Source organism: Lissotriton helveticus, chromosome 7 (assembly GCF_964261635.1).
Source record: "Lissotriton helveticus chromosome 7, aLisHel1.1, whole genome shotgun sequence".
Lineage (NCBI taxonomy): Eukaryota > Metazoa > Chordata > Amphibia > Caudata > Salamandridae > Lissotriton > Lissotriton helveticus.
Window position 1 is genome coordinate 787,360,107 of NC_136068.1, and position 18,652 is coordinate 787,378,758.

The 18,652-nt window shown below is 41.9% G+C and overlaps 1 protein-coding gene across 1 annotated transcript in view; it reads right to left on the reverse strand.

Annotated features, from left to right (window-relative positions):
• The window catches only part of SPOCK1 (SPARC (osteonectin), cwcv and kazal like domains proteoglycan 1), a 1,053,799-nt gene that overhangs the window by 67,673 nt on the left and 967,474 nt on the right, over positions 1-18,652 (reverse strand). The window contains exon 7 of the mRNA XM_078653334.1: positions 11,454-11,516. Within this exon, the coding sequence (XP_078509460.1) occupies positions 11,454-11,516 (63 nt within the window). The remainder of the gene's footprint in view (positions 1-11,453; positions 11,517-18,652) is intronic.

Consider the following 18,652-nt stretch of genomic DNA (forward strand, 5'->3'; position numbering starts at 1 on the left):
TAATAAATATAAATATACAGAAATCAAGAAATCCAGGTTGAGGCAGGACGCGGAGCAAGAATTACCCACTTCACAGTGCTTTTTTCATTCAGCATAGGGGTCTTATTTAATGCCTCCACCCACAAATGGTGCCTTTTGCTGCCAATTGTTTGGGGCAATGTAAGGTAACACCTCACCTGTTGGTGGCCTCGGCCCTGCATTCCTGTCACAGAAGCCTTCACTCGCTCATCTAGGGTACTATGTTTTCACGTGAAAAAATGCACCGAAGAAAACATTTTTTACGAAAACAAAGACACCAAAATATACGTTGGCAAAAAACATTTTGAATACCGGTTTTATCTTTTGGGGGCTAGTGTTTGATGCTGGAACTAGATATAGGGTGGACTTTTTGTACAGTGAAGGGTTGATACTTCATATTTTAGAATCTATGGGGTCTATTATGACGCCCGCCATCATTTCAGCAAATGGGACCACCTGCTATGTGTGCAGCGGTCCCGCAAATCCAATTAGGATGCTTCCCGCATTTTACACATTGCGGTAGGCGTGCTTTCAGCAGCACCCGCCACAATGTTAAAAAGGCATTTGTGCATTTGCATGCACAACGTGGCAGGCACCCCGCAGTGCCTGCCACGTTGTGCATGCAAATGCAAGGGGGTACCATAGGTACCTCCCATGTGCACCCCCAAAACCCTCAGGCCCGCAACGGGCCCCCACATGCAGACTCCACATGCCTTTCCATGGTGGTAACGCCGCCATGGAAAGATACATCACCGCCTGCATATCGATATGGATGGCGGTGTCTTGCAGACACTGGCACCATATCAAACCCTTTTTCTACCCGGTCTTCTGTTTGACTGGCGGAAAACCGGCAGTCCGCCAGGGTCCCCCCCCCGCCATCCTAATAAGGCATGGAAGAAAAGGAAGTGGGCAGTGAATAATGGCAGGTGGATCGCCCCCGCCATTTGGGTGGTGGCGATCCGCCCATCATTATAATAGACCCCTATGTTTTTAAATATAGATTTGCAAAGTCTATGAATACAGCACCAAGGGCCTTGTCTGGAAGTAACTCTCCAATGTATAAGCTAAGCCAGAAGAATTTAAAGGAACCCTAAAATAAAGACCAGAATGGGAGAAGGCAACAGAAGCATTTAGCTTCCTTATATTCTGTGTCGGTCATCGAATAGCTTCATCTCACCACTTCAGATTTCGACTTCAGGAATTTTCTCAATGACAGTGGCTCCACTCCTCATAAACGGCAGTTACTTGGGCCCTCCTGATTATTTTATCTGGATAAAGGTCCTAGCTGACACCAAAACTGTGGCCCCTTTCCTCCGTAGCCAGTCTGGTTGATTTTCTACAACTTTCATTAGAAAACCCCCAGGCTATTGTATTTGTGAGTTGTTCATGAGAATGTAATCTGGTGAAACCAGGTTTTGGTGTGTTTTGCAATCAATGCTTGAATAATTCTAAAAACCACTTATTTCATCCAGTGCTCTGAGGATGCTCTACGGCACTCTCGGCTCATTTGCGTATCAAAACCATCACTTGCTATGCCATGGGTGTTCCCACTACTTCTGAGGTTCCCTGTACAATTAAAATTTACTTTCATAGGGTTGGGTTCAGGAGAGTCCAAGCACATCACTCTGAGCCTCAGGGTAAAGAGCCACTTCCTTCTTTTTGATGCTCACCACATATAAATATACTTTGGGATCCCATGTTACCAGAATTGTTGGGGCTTTTTGGAATACTTTATTTTGATTTATATTTGGTCCATGGGTAGACAATTGGCCCACACTTCTGCTGGCTAATCAAAAGGACTTGCAACTGTGCTTTGGCACTAACTCAGCAATATTTTTCATTTCCACAACTTCTTTGGTCAGTCAGGTCGGTGTCCACCAAGAGTGTGGGCAACGTTGAAACTCAATTACCCGGGTATATTCTTTAGCAAGCAAATTATAGAACACCCCGATATGTCTAATTTCTTTATTTGATTTGACAAACCTCCAAGTGATTGTAATGAAATTTAATTCATGACTTAAATGGCTGATCTATTGGTCCTGCCTCTAAAAGTACTGTTCAGAGGTTAGACCAAATGTCCTCAAAAGAGACTACTTCATTGGTTTATAGCTATAAACTTTGGGATTGCAGGTACCCTGTGGAATTAACCTTCCTACGAAAACTGTGCCCCAGTGTTCTCTGTTCTCCGGGGGATTAGAACAAATTATTTATGAGTCATGTGACCATGACACAATGGCTTTTTGACAACCCATCTCTCTATGACTTTCTTACGGCGCTTGGGTGTGGGTGTTGACAAGCTTGGAGTGTCACTGACCTTCTTTTCACTTTGTCTGTGGTCAGTCAAAGAGAACAAATAAATCTCTTGAAAATAAATTATATTTATGTACTGCCGAGGCTGCTTGTAGATTCCTGTCTCATATCAATTCTGCCTCTAGTACCGGCCACCAATGTGAGCAATGCACCTGACAGCCCGAGGGGCTTTGGGGCACATCTGAGCTGTGAGTTGGCTCCAACATAGTCTAATCAGGTAACATCCACCAATCAATACCCTAAGGCAGAGCTTTTCAAACTTTTCTGTTTCGAGCCGCCGGGAGGAAACATGTTTTTTTGAAGTCAGACCCCTCTTTTCAAGCATTGGGGTCGGAAATAGAGTTTAGGGGCAGTAAAGGTGAATAGAAGGGGTGCAGCAGGAAGCGATACAGTTTATTACATTATGTTAAAACTAGCAAAAATGGGAACTCAACAAAAACAATTGGGTTTTTACTTGAACTATAAACTCAAACCAACAGATACTTTAGAAGTAATTTCCTCTTTGTTGTTTGAGCTAATCCTAAATCACTATTAAAGCAAATAGAGGCAGTACTGGAACATACAGCAGAACTTTTCCAAGTTAATACATATCTCTTTTACATTGCAGACTCATATAAGGGGGACATTCACCCGTTCCAGTGATGATGATGAAGATGTTTTATAGAACAAGTGGTTACTCCAAATTATGCTCTAAAGCTAACCACCATAGAGTACAGAATTGCAAAGACAGCAAAGGATTCACAGTAGGAAGGCATCGGTTTTCAAAGCATTTTGGGAAAGCTAGAGGTTATTTTGCATGTGAAGTGAAAGAAGGAGTGACTTTCAGTGTTTGGGCCCTAAGTACGAAAATGCATGCCCTTCACAGAAGGAGTGCTATATCTTAGGGAGGAACCACCCATAGAGGAAGGGAAGAAAAGCAAAGAGAATCAGTACGCTGTCAGTGAAGGATTCCATTTCCAGGTAACAAGGACCAGTGCTGTGAATGGCTCAGTGAGACAGATCAAGCACTTTAAACAGGGAATGTGTGGCAATCGAGAACTAGTGCAATCTGATCAGAAGATGGAAAACCGGAGGATGCTGAGGTAAATTGAATTGGACATGGGCTGCAGCAGTAAGGTGATATAAGGCACCGAGGACCACCTAAAAAGAATGAGTTCTCATAATCCAGGTGGACTAACACCACTGCATTGATTAGATAAGGGCTTTTTCGTCATCACAGGTAGAAATGGAAGAATGTTCCTGAGGTGGTGGAGGTAGTACAAGCTTAGAAGCAAGTTGTAGATAAGTGCGAGATGTGTGAAGATAAGAAAAGCGAAAAATTGAGGAGAACACCAAGATCGTTAACTGTAGATGAAAAAGAAGGCATGGGACTAAGAGGAATATTTACAATAAAGTGGTGAAGTGTGTCGTTAAGCCAAGAAGGCTAACAACACGCTTCGTCACTGTTAGAAATGGGATTTCTGGTTGGCTAGGGCTTGCGCCTAAGCCAGGCAGAAACCACCACTCTAGTCAGGGCAAGGGAGTTACAAGCTGAAGATAAGCCCTGCTCACCCTCTTGGTAGCTTGGCATGAGCAGTCAGGCTTATCCCAGAGGCAATGTGTAAAGCGTTTGCGCAACACACACACACACACACACACACAGCAGCAACAAACAAGGCACAGTACAAAATAAACTCCACACAAGGTTATGTCAAAAATAGCCTTTCTATTGTCATAAACACGTTAGAAACATAATCACACAATATACACTGTGCCAACTGGCACTGGCAATATTCACAGGGGATTATATACAGGACCAGGCCAATCGGGCCACGGTCAGAACAATCAGAACAGGTAAGTAAATGTAACTCACAACCAGTAACTACTGATACCATAATGACCTAAGCATTATCACATTAGCATTAGACACCATCCTGAAATATCATAGCATGACATTAGGCAATAAATCACATTAGGCACAAACCTCATTAGCATAAACACATTACGCACTAGATCTTACCAGCAAACACACAGTATGCAATAACCTCATAACCATAAACATCATTAGATGCATAAATAAGGGTGCATAAATCACATCACATAAATCATATTATGTAATCAATCACAAGGGGCCTAAAACACATTGTGTAGTTCTGCAGAGCCTGGCGCTCTACCAATCTCACCCACAATGACCCCAGGCCATCTGGCCCCTCACCTGGACCCTAAAAGCCGTTTGTCCTAAATTGTCAGGGCGCTAAACTGCCCCTGGCATTGTAAGCAAAGTGCACAATTGCGCAGGGGTGTGGGAGTGCCTCCCACGCCCTTCTTCTCATTAAAATCAAAATTCCCCCAAAGAAAAATGGTACTGTGCCTGGTGAGCCCCACTCTGGGACTCTGTAAATAAAACTTTGCCCCACGTTGCAGTTGCCCACTACGGCGGCACAGCTGAGGAAACAAAACAAGCACTGGTACCACTGGGCCTGAGTTCCTCTCCAGGACTCTCAAAACAATATTGCCCACGTGGCAGCTGCCCGCAATGGCAGTGCAGCTGTGAAGAACAGCGTTAGCACTCTCAGTGCCTTGGAGCCCCATTTTACTGCGCTCCCCGTTGTGCCATCTCTTGGTACCAGTACGCCTCAGAAATCAGCGCCAGCCCCACGGGTGATTTCATAAACTGCGGAGTGGGCTCCCGCTAGCAAAATAACCACATAAGCGGGGTGGGCACCCGCTAACAACTCCAGACGCAGGGTGGGCATCAGCTGTTAATTAAAAGGCACAAAGCGGAGTGAGCTCGACAGCTCCAAACGCAGGGTGGGCACCAGCTGTCACTTAAAAAGTATAAAGTGGGGTGGGCACCCGCTCGACACCGCAAACTGTGAGGTGGGCTCCCGCTCCATAAAGCAGCACACGGGGGAATCCCTACGCTGGGGATTCCCTCTCCAGGATGTGCAGCTCAGCGCTGCAGCTGCAGGAAAGCAGGCTCCTCTCTCCTGGGGGAAAAGAAAAGTGCTCACAAGGCGCTGGGATCCACAGCTCCAGCAGGAAAAAGTCCTTAGGGATCAAGGGGCATAGCGGGTCCCAGGGAGGCCAGCACAGAGGGCCCTCCAGCAGGGAGGCAAGCCCTCCGGCAGTTCCTCCTGGGCCCCCAACAGTGGCAATCCCCCAGCAAGTCCAGAAACAGCACATTTTCATGGGGTCACAGCCCCAGTATTTATACACAGAATCTCTTTGTCTGCAGGAAAACAGCTTTTGGGGATCCATATGCAACTGGTTCAGGGAGGATTTGGAGCACTCTGTTGACAGGGCTCCTCTTCTCTATTGTTAGGTGGAGGCTCGTCATCAGGACTAGGGACTTCTCCTCTCACCACACCAAATGCAGATGTCCTATTCAGCCTAGCGCTGACTCACCCTGCCCCTCCCGGAGCAACACACACCTCACCAGCCCCTGTCACTCAAAAGCCAGACATGCAATTCACATCAGGCTGGCAGACACATAGCAGACAGAAATGTTAACTTCTAAAAGTGACATTTCTAAAATAGTTATAATAAATCTGCTCACATCATTGTGTAGCATTTATTATCATTATTCCAAACATACCAAACTTGACCACGCTGCGCCTCCCCTATCAGGAATTACCACTGAAACACTTATCAGGGAATCCCCAATGCATTCCTATGGGAGGGCAGCCCCACAGTAGTGAGAAACCAAAATGGCTGTTTGTCACTACCAAGACATGTCACAAACTTAAGGTACATGTCCTATCTTTTACCTACAATGCACCCTGCCCATGGGGCTAGCTAGGGCCTACCTTAGGGGTGACTGATAAGTAGTAAAAGGGGGGTCAAGGACATGGCACACACTTTAGGTGCCACTTCACAGTGGCAGTCACACTGCACGCACAGGCCCTGCAATGGCAGAGGCCTGGGATAGGTTTGAAAGGCTACTTTGGTGGGTGGGGCAATCAGCGCTGCAAGCCCACCAGTAGCATTTAATTCACCAGCCCTGGGTATATGAGATACCACTTTACAAGGGACTGACAGGTACATTAAATAGGCCAAACAGGTGTAGACCAATCTTACCATATTTATTACAGAGAGCACACTCACTTTACACTTAACAGCAGTGCTAAAGTGCCCAGAGTCCTAAAACCACCAACACCATGTCAGAAAAAAGGCTAGGAGAAAGGCAGAAAGTTTAGGGATGACCCTGCAAAAAGGGCCAAGTCCAACAGTCACTTTAGAAACGCAGGGCTGCCCCATATTCACTGGAATATGATGCAGCTCTGCGTTTCTCCCTGCACCGGCGCAAACTTTAGCTGCCTAGCACCAACATAGGCACCCTAGCACCATAGTGCAAGGGTGCCTGTGTTGAGGGGAAGATTGTTAATGTGGAGGAAAGTCACCCTTTCTGCACATAAACAATCTTTAAATTTTGTTTTGTAACTTCTATGTGTGCTGCTTAATACAGCACACATAGAAGTTGCAAAAGGTCATTTTAAAAAAATTTATTGTTTATGCGCAGGAAGGGGGGACCTTCCTGCACATAAACAATCATTGGCAATTTGCTGTTTCTATGTGTGCTGCACTAGGCAGCACATATGGAAACAGCACAAATGAGTAGAAATTAAACATTTTTCCTCGTTTCACCTGTTTAAGACCAGGTTTTCTCTGGTCTCAATTTTGGCGCTGCCTCCTATTTATGCCAGCATTGTAAATACATCAAAATCAATGGGTGTTTCGGTGGAATGCCCAGGGCAACACCCATTGCCCTTCCCTTTCATGCTAACCACAGCATGAAAGGGGGCCTTAAGGCAGTGTTAAGCCACGTTAAGTGGCTTAACGCTGCCTTGAAAATAAGGCAAGGCCCCAATCGCCATCACAACGTCACTGAAAGTGACGTTGTGGTGGCAATAGGAGCTTGTAAATATGCCCCTAAGTTCGATGGACACGAGCTGGAAGAGCAGACACAGGACATGCGACCCATCAGCAGGACTCCTGTTTTATCAGAATTAAGTTGAAGCCAGTTGGTGTTTATATAAGTAGTGACACTTGAAAGGCAAGGTGGTCATTGAAATAGCAATACTTGAAAGGCAAAATGCCCCTTGCCCCCGTCCCTGGGTCAACTGGAAATTACAAAAGCAGTTACAATGGAAAACAATGCTCAACAGTTAAAAAAACATTGTTAACATGCTTCCAGTAGAAGCCAAAGTTCCAGTCATCTGCACTGTAGAGAACAGGCCCAATATTTTCATTCAGACATGAGAGAATCTAAAAATAATTGTATCTATCAATGTCCTACCAACTACATGAGCAAATAGGTGAGAGTAACACTTTGAATACAGTCGGATGAATGGAAGTAGGGGGTATTTCAATTCTAAGATTATAATTAGTCTTCAGTATAAAGTAAAAATCAATCTTGTCTCAGTTACAGGGTGTATACTGACAAAGTCCACAGAGACAGAGATGATGAATAAAAACCCTTGACAAAAACAAGAAAATACTAAACACCAAAGCTTCGAGTGGGGAAAATACCCCTTGACTGGTGATTCAGGTTTCGAGATCATTGGATACTCCTTGTTGATTCTCTCATATAGTTCTCTTTGTATATAACTCTGAGTTCAAACAAGCCAAGATGTTGGCGACCGAGAATCAATATAAACCGATTGTAATTGATTGAGGAGGCTGCACTGGGCAAGTTTTGTGGACTAGGCTTTTCTCTAAAAATGACCAGGGTTTGCCCAAATTTAACCAGCTCCTTATTGGATCGGTGGTGCTAGGTTAACTTAAAATTCTGAGGCTTTATCCACAAAAAATGATTCATTAACTATGACATCACTGCTGACCAGTACTTAGGCTGTAGTAGCTGAACCTTCCAGAGGGTTACATGTAGGCCATCAAACTCATTACACTTTACAACAGCTGCTGGACGTTTGCTAGAGACTGGAATACATGTACTTCCTGGGTTGCTCTAAAAGGACTCTAGAGGGACTCTTTCTTATAGATTGGGGGCTCATCTGCTTCTAGGACCACATAGTTATCGTTTGGGCGCTCTCTAGCTGGAGTCACATAGGCTTCAAATAGCAGATAGCAAAAGCAGCAAAAAATTATGATCAGGGTCTGAGCTAAACGGTGGGTTACCATTTCTGTCCTTTATAGGAACGGCCAGTGCAGCAGAAACTCCTGACAAAAGAAGGGCAACTATCATTGTTTTCTAGAGTGTAAGATGAATATTCCCCCTTCTTCCAAGGCTTGTACAAAAGTGAGTTGGTTCTGCAATGCTTGCTCAAAGGTCCAATCAAGTATTCTATTCTCCTTTTGGAGGGTTGCCATAAAATAACCCATAGCTGTTCATTAGACTATCCAAGCCTCCTTTTAACATAATGAATTATGCCGATGAGATCAATGTCCTGGTGATAGTTGCCACTACTGACAATTACATAGCTGGTCTTCCCAGCCATGGCAATAGAATGAGGTCGCTCTTCCCCCAACAGACATGGGAGTGTTGGATTCCAGCAAGGCCTCAGAAACAAAAATAAAGGTGCTGTTAGACTGCTTTATATTTCCTTAACAGCTTTGAGCAGTCGGTCAAGTGCTTGGCTGGGTTCACTGCCATGACAAGGTTGTTGTGAGCAGGAAGGTTGTTGCCTTGCCCAGAGCTTTATATGATTAATGCTATCCTCCAGGCATAGTCTTGGTTGTTGGTTAATATAAACCGTGCCTAAAGAAAGTGTCAAATGTTTAACCTGTAAAAACTATAATTCTATAGAAGTTATTCCACTCTTTCTTTCTAGATGTTTGGATGTTATTTACAAGTTGTCAGTGCTTACACATTTTAAAAGTTAGCAAAAAATAGGTATATGCTTTAAAGAGATGCTCAGCTTTTTACATGCATTCCTCAATCTCACTATGTTGTGATTGATGAAAGCAAAATAAAGGTAATGAAATGATGTGGGGAAAATGTTGCACATTTTCTACAAACCTCATCACACCAGTACAGGTGCGAGCTGTGAATGTGCAGTCAATTTACAGAGCACAGGCCAGTGATAATTCGAAATTCAAAGTCCCAACCTACTGACATATCACAAAACAAACAGTTCAAGTGAAGGCGGGTTCACTGGCTTGATATCGGATCACAATCCTCACACATTTAAAATTCTAAGTAAATGGATAAAAAAAAATCCTAAAACTATATGGTGAATATTTGATCGCCTTAATATAACATATCAAAATTATATGACCGATCACATAGAAAAATAAATCAGTGATAATGAAAATACAGCTCCAAGTCATGTAGTTTTGGAGTGGACAGAGTAAATCTTTACTCCAGCAGATACTGAGATACACTGGCTTTGGCAACGCAAGCATCAGCCAAATTCAAGCCGTATATAAAGGTTTAACAGCCAGGGTAGTATGTATGGAGACACTCAGCAAAGGTTTTGTGATTAGGATAGGCACACTTCAAGACTGTCCTCTTTCATCTCAATTGATTGTCTTATGTATGGAATCTTATCTGCAACATCTAAATAAATGGATGGAGCTCCCCGGTTTGATTCTGAATGAATCCTCACACAAAGTAGTAGCATATGCCGCTGACATGGTAATATTCACATCTAATCCTGTAACTGCCCTCCCTATTACTCAGATAGAAGCAAAGAGATGTGGAGCAATATTTGGCTACTCTCTGAATACTAATAAAACTTCAATTCTATACAACCAATGAACATTTTGCCACACAGTCCCTTATCTGGGATTCAATAACTCCATCAATAACTCCATCAATATCAAAACCAGCTTTCAACTTAACCAGGATAATCTTTAGGTGAAATCTGCCCCAAATGTGCATATTTGGAACAGATTCCCACTCGACATTCGAGGGAGATGCAATTTCATTTATTGAGAGCATTGCCATAAATGGTTCCAAATATTAAAAAAAAAAAAAAAGATTTTCTATTCTCCAAGTATCTTTGGCATTTTAAGAAACCTCATTGTTAAATTTCCTCCTCGCAACAACCCTTTCACAAAGGTGGATAGGCACTACCAGGTCTATGGGGCTACTACTGGGCCTATTTTTGTAGCAAACTTTCAGAGGTGTTGGGTTTATATAAAACTGCTTGGCCCTTTGGCAATCTGTACAATAATCGAAGTTCGAACAATGTTTTTTTACACCACTCACTTCAAAAAGGCTAGGTTTAAGACTTTGCTAGTATATTCCTAAATGGGGTCAATCATTTCACAAAGTTTGACAATTCCCAGAAATATACATGTACCTCTTTATGCTTTAATCCATCACTTCCCTCTTTCTGCCATGATATAATGGCAGTCAACTAGTCATGAACTAATCTACAGTATTTAGGACATTTGTTTGAAAACTTTGTGGCAGATTTACAAGCCCGTTTCACCACTTTTGCGTCACTTTGAACATGGGAAAAGTGGCGCAAAAGTGGCGCAAGAGCTTGTAAATATGCCCCTTTATCTTCAGTTCCTTCACTATACTTTCATCTACTTTTGGTTTATCTCTAATTAGTTTCATTCAACATCTACAGCCAAGGAATTTTATGAACACATACTAGAGTACGTTAAACCAGCCTCATAATCTAAAAGTGGTCAACCTAATGGATGTCAAAAAGCAAAGGTGGCACGCCTTGAGTATTTGAAAACTTTTCAAGGTAGCATTTCACGAAATGTTGCACCAAAAATGTAATTTCTTTTAGTTCATCAGCATTCTTTATAGATAATTAATTTGTAACTTCATCTGCTGTTGACTTCTTTTGTTCATAAATTCAACAGTGCAATTATATCAGGGAGCAACTAAATCGAAAAATTAGCTGGCCTGTCGCCTATTTCATCAAAACAAATACTTTTGAATAGAACTGTAAGACAAGTGATCTTAGATTGGGAAATTAAAGGCAATAGAAACAATAACAATTACCTTGGGAAGTTCAGGAAATCAGACCCTATGCTGTGAAAAGGAATTATGTCCCAGAACTGCTTAGCTTAACAAGATGTCTGCTTGAAATTACTATGGCATTTGATATATTAAAAACTAGCCCTTATTGCAACTAGTAATTCCTGTCTCAATAAACACAATCATATGATGAGGGCAACGTATAACGTTGCGTACATGAAAACAACTGAACCAAACTCACCCAACAGGTTTCTTCCTCGACTTAGCTTTTGAATTCTGTTCATTTCATTTTGACATGGGAGTCCTGAAAAAATGTAAAAATACCATCCTTAAATATTGCAAGCCAATATTCTTATATTTCAATATAATCCTAAAATTTGATTTGATAATGTATTTTTCATTTCCATATTGGCTCAATTTAGAGTATGACAATAACCAACATCTTTTGCACTGTTGAAGAAGTTATGAATCCTACATTGGAGGATTCTCTGTACATGGAGATCTTGCCTGCTGAAATACTGCTGTAATATCCATAACAGACCATGAGAATTCTAAATTGACAGAGTAACATCAGTGAAAGATTTATGACTTCCACTACAAATCGAAAGACTTTAACACCCAACTCTAAACCCACCCCATTATATTAGTTCAATACCTCAAAAATATAATAATCCTTGTAGCATACACATTCATTCATTTATTTCATATTATTTATGTTTAGGGAAAACATGTTTAAGGGAATCAAACAAGGTTGTCTTCATTATCTTCAAGATGAAACCCCATTTACCTTTTTGTCTGGTGAGCACCACTGTTCCTTTTACACTTAACACTTTTACACTTGAGCTAGAACATTTGATATGGATGCCAATGACGCTGTAAACAAATCGGTGATCCTGGTTTTGATGTTCAAGGAATGATAAAACCAGCAATTTAAGCATATCAAGATTTAAATACAATTTAATTAATATGGCAGGTTTAATCCTCACACAAAGTAGTAGCATATGCCGCTGACATGGTAATATTCAAATTTAATCCTGTAACTGCCCTCCCCATTACTCAGATAGAAGCAAAGAGATGTGGAGCGATATTTGGCAGATGTTCCTCTTGAAGTCCAAAGTAATCTAAAGTTCTGGGGTCTGGGCCCCAATATTTATACAGCAAAATCCCTTTTTCTCTGGTGGCAAAAAAACCCTGTGCTCAGTCAAAACCAGTTCTTTCCTTTCTGGTGCAGCTTCATGGCAAGAGATGGAGACAGCATTGTGTAAGGCAGACCCGGCCCATTCAGGTGAAAGGAATTCTCCTCCCGCTACTCTAAATGCAGCCCAGGTCTATACAGCCCAGCCCTGACTCACCCTGGAAAGGCAGGACACACCTAACCCCCCCCCCCAAGTGGGTGTCTGAACAAAATGCACATCCCCAGCCCCTGTCACTCCAGAAACAGACAGTCAATACACAACCTAGCAGAGGGACACTGGATGGCTAAGCAAGAAAATACTTCCTTCCTAAAAGTGGTGTTTTCAAATACAGAATCTAAAAATCATCCTCACTAAGAGATGCATCTTTATATTCTGAGTTCAGGCCTACTAAAATGTACTTTCTGATCTTGCCCCAATGGTAAGTTATATTTACAAGGTGTTATAAATAAACTCCCATTCTGTGCTATGGGCCAGATAGCATTTCGATAGTGAAAAACGATATTGGCAGTATTTCACTATCAGGACATGCCACACACACAAGGGCATGTGCTACCTTTCACATACACTGCACCCTGCCCACATGGGTCCCTTGGACCTACCTTAGGGGTGACTCACATGTAAGAAAAGAGAAGGTTAGGGCCTGCAAATGGATGCACTTCCCAAGTTGACATAGTAGTACCAGACTGCACACCGACACTGCAGTGGCAGGTCTGAGTTACATTTACAAGCTGCTTATGTGGGCGGCACAATCAGTGCTGCAGGCCCACTAGCAGCATTTGATTTATAGGCCCTGGGCACACACAGTGCACTGTAGTAGGGATTGACTAGTAAATCAAATATGCCAATCATTGAATCACTAATCCTTAACAGCAATTTACAGGGAGCACTTGCACTTTGGCACTGAACGGCAGTGGCAAAGTGCCCAAAGCATCTAGACCAGCAAAAACGAAGTCCAACACATAGAAAAATGACAGGAGGCAAAGGAAAAATACTGGGGAAACCCACGCCAATTATGCCAGTTCTAACACTCTTGTTATGGAATTTACCTCTAATCTTTTCTAAAATCATTTATATGTGTTTATAACTAATGAGAATTATTCAAATATTAATATTTAACCTGGTTATAATGGTGAATTTTATTAAAATATATCTTTCTGTGTGTAGATGTGTGCAACGAAATGACAAAAGAAAATAGGTGTTACACATTACTAATTAGGGTCCGATTCCTATCTCTCTCGGAAGGGCAAACCAACCCACGCGATCCGGCCGGAAAAAGTACGAGCTGTACGCGTGTTTTCCACCCGACTCGTACACCTGTATGAGCGAGCGAGTACGATGCGAGCAACGCGAAATTCACCAACCTAATTGTTTCCGGGTGTGAACCTCTCCGTACGTCTCGTCCGTAAGCAAACCGTGCTGTGCAATGGATGCGATTTCCGACGAGCCAGTACGGTGCACACGTCAGACAGCCAGTGCGAGCTGAAGTTTCCGGATCGCAAAACATCCGGGAAGTTGCCTTTGGGGGTTCGCATCGGACCCTCTGTCACCCGCAGCCTTACGACTCGGACAGGGGGAGACACAAGGGTCTCCCCAACACAGGCATGTACAGTGTGGATGGCACCGATGCGTGCCCACTGTAGGGGGCGCCTTTGTGCGAGACGTACCCAGTCAGACAATGGGAGCCCATGTACGCATCATACAACCGGCTCATTGACTTCAATGGGAGTCTGACTGAACCGAGTCTGGCAGCATGCGGCCGCATCGTACTCACTCGGTCGGACTGCAGGATTCCGGCTCGCTCAGAAAACACACCGTATCAGGCTTGGTCAAAGAGCTTTACAACCCAGATCAGAATCGGGCCCTTAATGATGCATCCGTGAAACTTTCAGAGATTGTATTTCACACGGATCACTGACAAAATATAAACTGACAAAATATCGTGTTCCCAAAATGTCGGGACATAAATATCGATGTCAAAAATATCGACATCTTATCTTCAAAATGGTAAGTACAAAAATATAGAACAAAATGTATTTTTGTTAAAAATATTGTAGTTAAAAATATTGTTTTTTTTTAAATGTATAACAAATAATCTAAAATAAATGAAATAATACATATAACTTAAAATAAATATGGAGAATTATTAGAAAATGTTAACAATTATAAATAATAAACGTAATGTTAAAATAAATTAGACATACATATATAAAATGTAAAATATATATTTACTTAATAATAATTAATAAATAACTATTTTAATACATTTTAAAATGTTACAAATATATAAAAAAAAATAAAAAAATATATATACATACACCTGTAACATTTAAATATATATATATATATTATATATTAAATTAATAAAATATTTATTAGTTTTTAAAACTACATTTTATACTACATTAAGTACAACATTAGGGAAAATGTTGGATAGCGGAGGTGAATAAATTACTATTCCCACTCCAGCAAGTGCAACAGTAGGGAAAGTGTTGGATAGTGGAAGGGAATAATTTACTATTTCCACTCCAGCGAGTGCAGCAGTAGGGCAAGTGTTGAGTAACGGTGGGGTAACAATTACTATCCCATTCTAGCGAGTGCAACAGTAGGGAAAGTGTTGGATAGCGGAGGGGAAACATTTACTATTCCCACTCCGATGTATGCAACAGTAGGCAAAGTATTGCATAGCGGAGGGGAATCATTTACTATTCCCACTCCAATGAATGCAACAGTAGGGAAAGTGTTGGTTAGTGGAGGGGTAAAAATTACTATTCCCACTCCAACAAACGAAACGGAAGAGAAAATGTTGAATAGCATAGGGGTAAAAGTTACTATTCCCACTACAGCCAATGCAATAATAGGCAAAGTGTTGGATAGCGAAGGGAAATAATTTACTATTCCCACTCCAGCACGTGCAACAGTAGGGAAAGTGTTGGATAGCGGAGGGGATAAAACTACTATTCCCACTCTGCAACAGTAGGGAAAGTGTTGGATAGCGGAGGGGATAAAACTACTATTCCCACTCTGCAACAGTAGGGAAAATGTTGGATAGCAGAGGGGTAAAAATTACTATTCCCACTCTACCAAGTGCAACAGTAGGGAAAGTGTTGGATAGCGGAGAGGAATAATTTACTATTCCCACTCCAGCAACTGCTACAGTAGGGAAAGTGTTGGATAGCAGAGGGATAAAAATTACTATTCCCACTCCAGCGAGTGCAACAGTAGTGAAAGTGTTGGGTAGCGGAGGGGAATAAATTACTATTCACACTCCAATGAGTGCAAGAGTAGGGAAAGTGTTGGGTAGCAGAGGGGATAAAACCAAAGATTACAGCTATTGAACCTCAATCCCCAAACAAAATAAAACAAAACTATTTCCCAAAATATTTATCAATTAAGAAATTATTATTAATAATTAATGATTAATTTATTTAACCTAAATTACTTTCCACCCTCTACCCCAATAATCACCAAAACACACACGTAAAAATATTAACACAATTTCCATAACTAATTTTACATTAATAAATTAATAGCAATTAACAACAAATCAGAAATTAAATAAAAAAAATTCTTCTGAACATTTACAACTATAAACCCCACAACTCAGACATCAAAAGTATTCCACAATTAGCATATTTAATTAATTAATTAGCATTAATTAACAAATAAATAATTAATTATAAATAATTTACCTCCCACCATATTCCCCTATAAATGACACCACCAAATAGTTCTGTACTTATGAAGCAACAAACAATTAATTAATAAATTGATAACAATTAACAATCAAAATAAAAACAATTAATAATAAATTAATTCACACAATTAACACTATACAATAACATTAAATAACTGTTATATTAAAAATATTTTAAAATGTATTAAAATTAAATGACTTCCCACCCTATTTCCCTATCAATGCACAACCCGCTACTAAAAAAATTATACAAAATAATTACCAAATAATTAATAATGTTTAACAACCAATTCATAAATAATTAATAATAAAATAATCAGCACAATTAACAATCCAGAATATTAAATACATAAATATTATTTAATAACAAATATTAATTAATTAATTATTTCACTTTGATAACTTTATTTCGGTCGATGACCATAAAAGTGCAATAAAATATGTACAGGCAAGATGATAAAACATAAATACTTCAGAATTAAAAAGTAATTAAACATTGGTTATCAAAGGAATAGAAAAACATAAAAACAGTAGTCCATTATTCCTTATAGATAAATACAGTTCTTCTTCGCCACATGCCGAATAAAAACCGGGAAACGGCAAAAACAATGGGAGGGGCAGTGTCATAGGTTAGGACTCTACAGGCGTGTACACAATGTCTAAAACCCAGGTTTTTGCATATTGGGGTAATCCAACACTTCCGGATTTTGCTGTATGCTGGGCAAAAAAAGAAGATATGTGTAATGTCTTCCCTGACGTGATTACAGGCAGGGCAATTAGCCTTCATCGTTTTTGTCCATCTGGATGTGAATGCCCCAACCGGTAAGGAGCCGTGCCTCAATTGGATATATAGTTTTCTTGCCAATGGCGGCTGCACCAGGTCCAAAAATGCCTCTGTCCAGTATTCAACTTTTGTTATGAGGAACTCAGTGGACAATCTACCCAGGGAAGTAGAGCAGTGTAGCAGTTTGAGGTGATGGGATTTTACAGCTGCCACCACTACAGTCCTCTGCATCCTCAAACAACTGACCTCCGGTGTATCCCAAAGTTGGGGAAGACCAATTTGGTAAAGGAGGGTCTTAACGTGTACCAGCCAAGGTATATTCTTGTTCCTTAACTGCCCCCAAATAGTATTAAATTCTGCTCTAAACGGTTCAAGCTCCGGCACAGACCAGAGCCTTCTCCAATAGAGCAGAGGTCGAGCTGCCACCAGATCAATGATAGGTTCCAGGCCCAGGTCCAGGCGTAATGGTAGCAGGGGCGTGCTTTGTGGAAGACCAAACAAATGTCACATGAAAGAGTGCTCGACTTTCATTAGATTACATACATTAGTGTGTCCCCAGAGTTCAGCAGCATATAAAGCAGCAGACCTGACCTGTGTTTTGTATAACTCTAGGGCAGGGGTAACTGGTTTAAAAGTTGAGGCACTATGGAATCTGCCTATGCCACCCATAATCTGTGCAAGTCTCAAGGAGGATTTAGAGACTTGTTGGTCCCCTGTAAAATATTCAGTCAGAGTCACCCCCAGATATATAAAAGTCCTAACTCGCTCAAGTGGAGTTCCATTCAATGTGGGGTTTGGGCGGGTGTGTCTCGGGGGGTTGAAGACCATAAACTTGGTTTTCTCCAAGTTGATCTCCAAACCCCGTGAGGCACAGAAGGAAACAAACCCGTCCAAAACACGCTGGATGCCCGTAGATGTCCGCGACAACAACAAGGTGTCGTCCGCGAACATCAAAGCGGGCACCCTACCAGTGGCCAGGCGTGGAGCATCGTTATCCGTGACACAATTGAGTCTATCAATCAGGCCATTAACATATAGGCTGAAGAGAGTAGGGGCCAGTACGCAACCCTGGCGTACTCCCCGAGTGACGGGGAAGCGATCGGATAGTTCCCCGTTTTTCCCACACCTCACCTGGGCATAGTTCCCCGTGTTAAGCCGGATTAGGGCATCTAGTAAATGAGGAGGGAGACCAAGTTCCTCCAACACCGACCAGAGTCTCTCCCTAGGGACCAGATCGAATGCGGCCCGCAGGTCCACAAAAACAAGGTAGAGGCTGCCACCGTCTACACTTGCAGTTTTCCAGAATAGGACCTGGAGTCGGAAGATCTGGTCCAAAGTCGAGACCCCTGATCTAAAACCGGCTTGGAGGGTGGTCAAGATTTTGTTTTCCTCCATCCAGCCCAGTAGTCTTTCCAGCAGGATTCGGCCCATCAGCTTCTGGGAAGTATCGAGTAGACTAATTGGTCTATAGTTTGATGGGGCGAGCGGACAGCCCTTTTTAAAAATTGGGACGATCTCGGCTCCCAGCCACGTCTCCGGTACAGGGGAGCCCTCTAAGACAGCATTGAACAGAACCATCAAATATGGGGCCCAGATTTTTGGCTGAGAGCGGAAGAGGTCTCCAGGGAGCTTATCTAGACCCGGGGCCTTGTTTGGGAGCAGTTTCTCAATTGCCAGTTCAACTTCCCTAAGTGTAATATAATCTAAACTAAAAGTGGGAGACCCAGTGGGGGCATCCCCTCTCGCTATTGCGAGACAGGATCCAG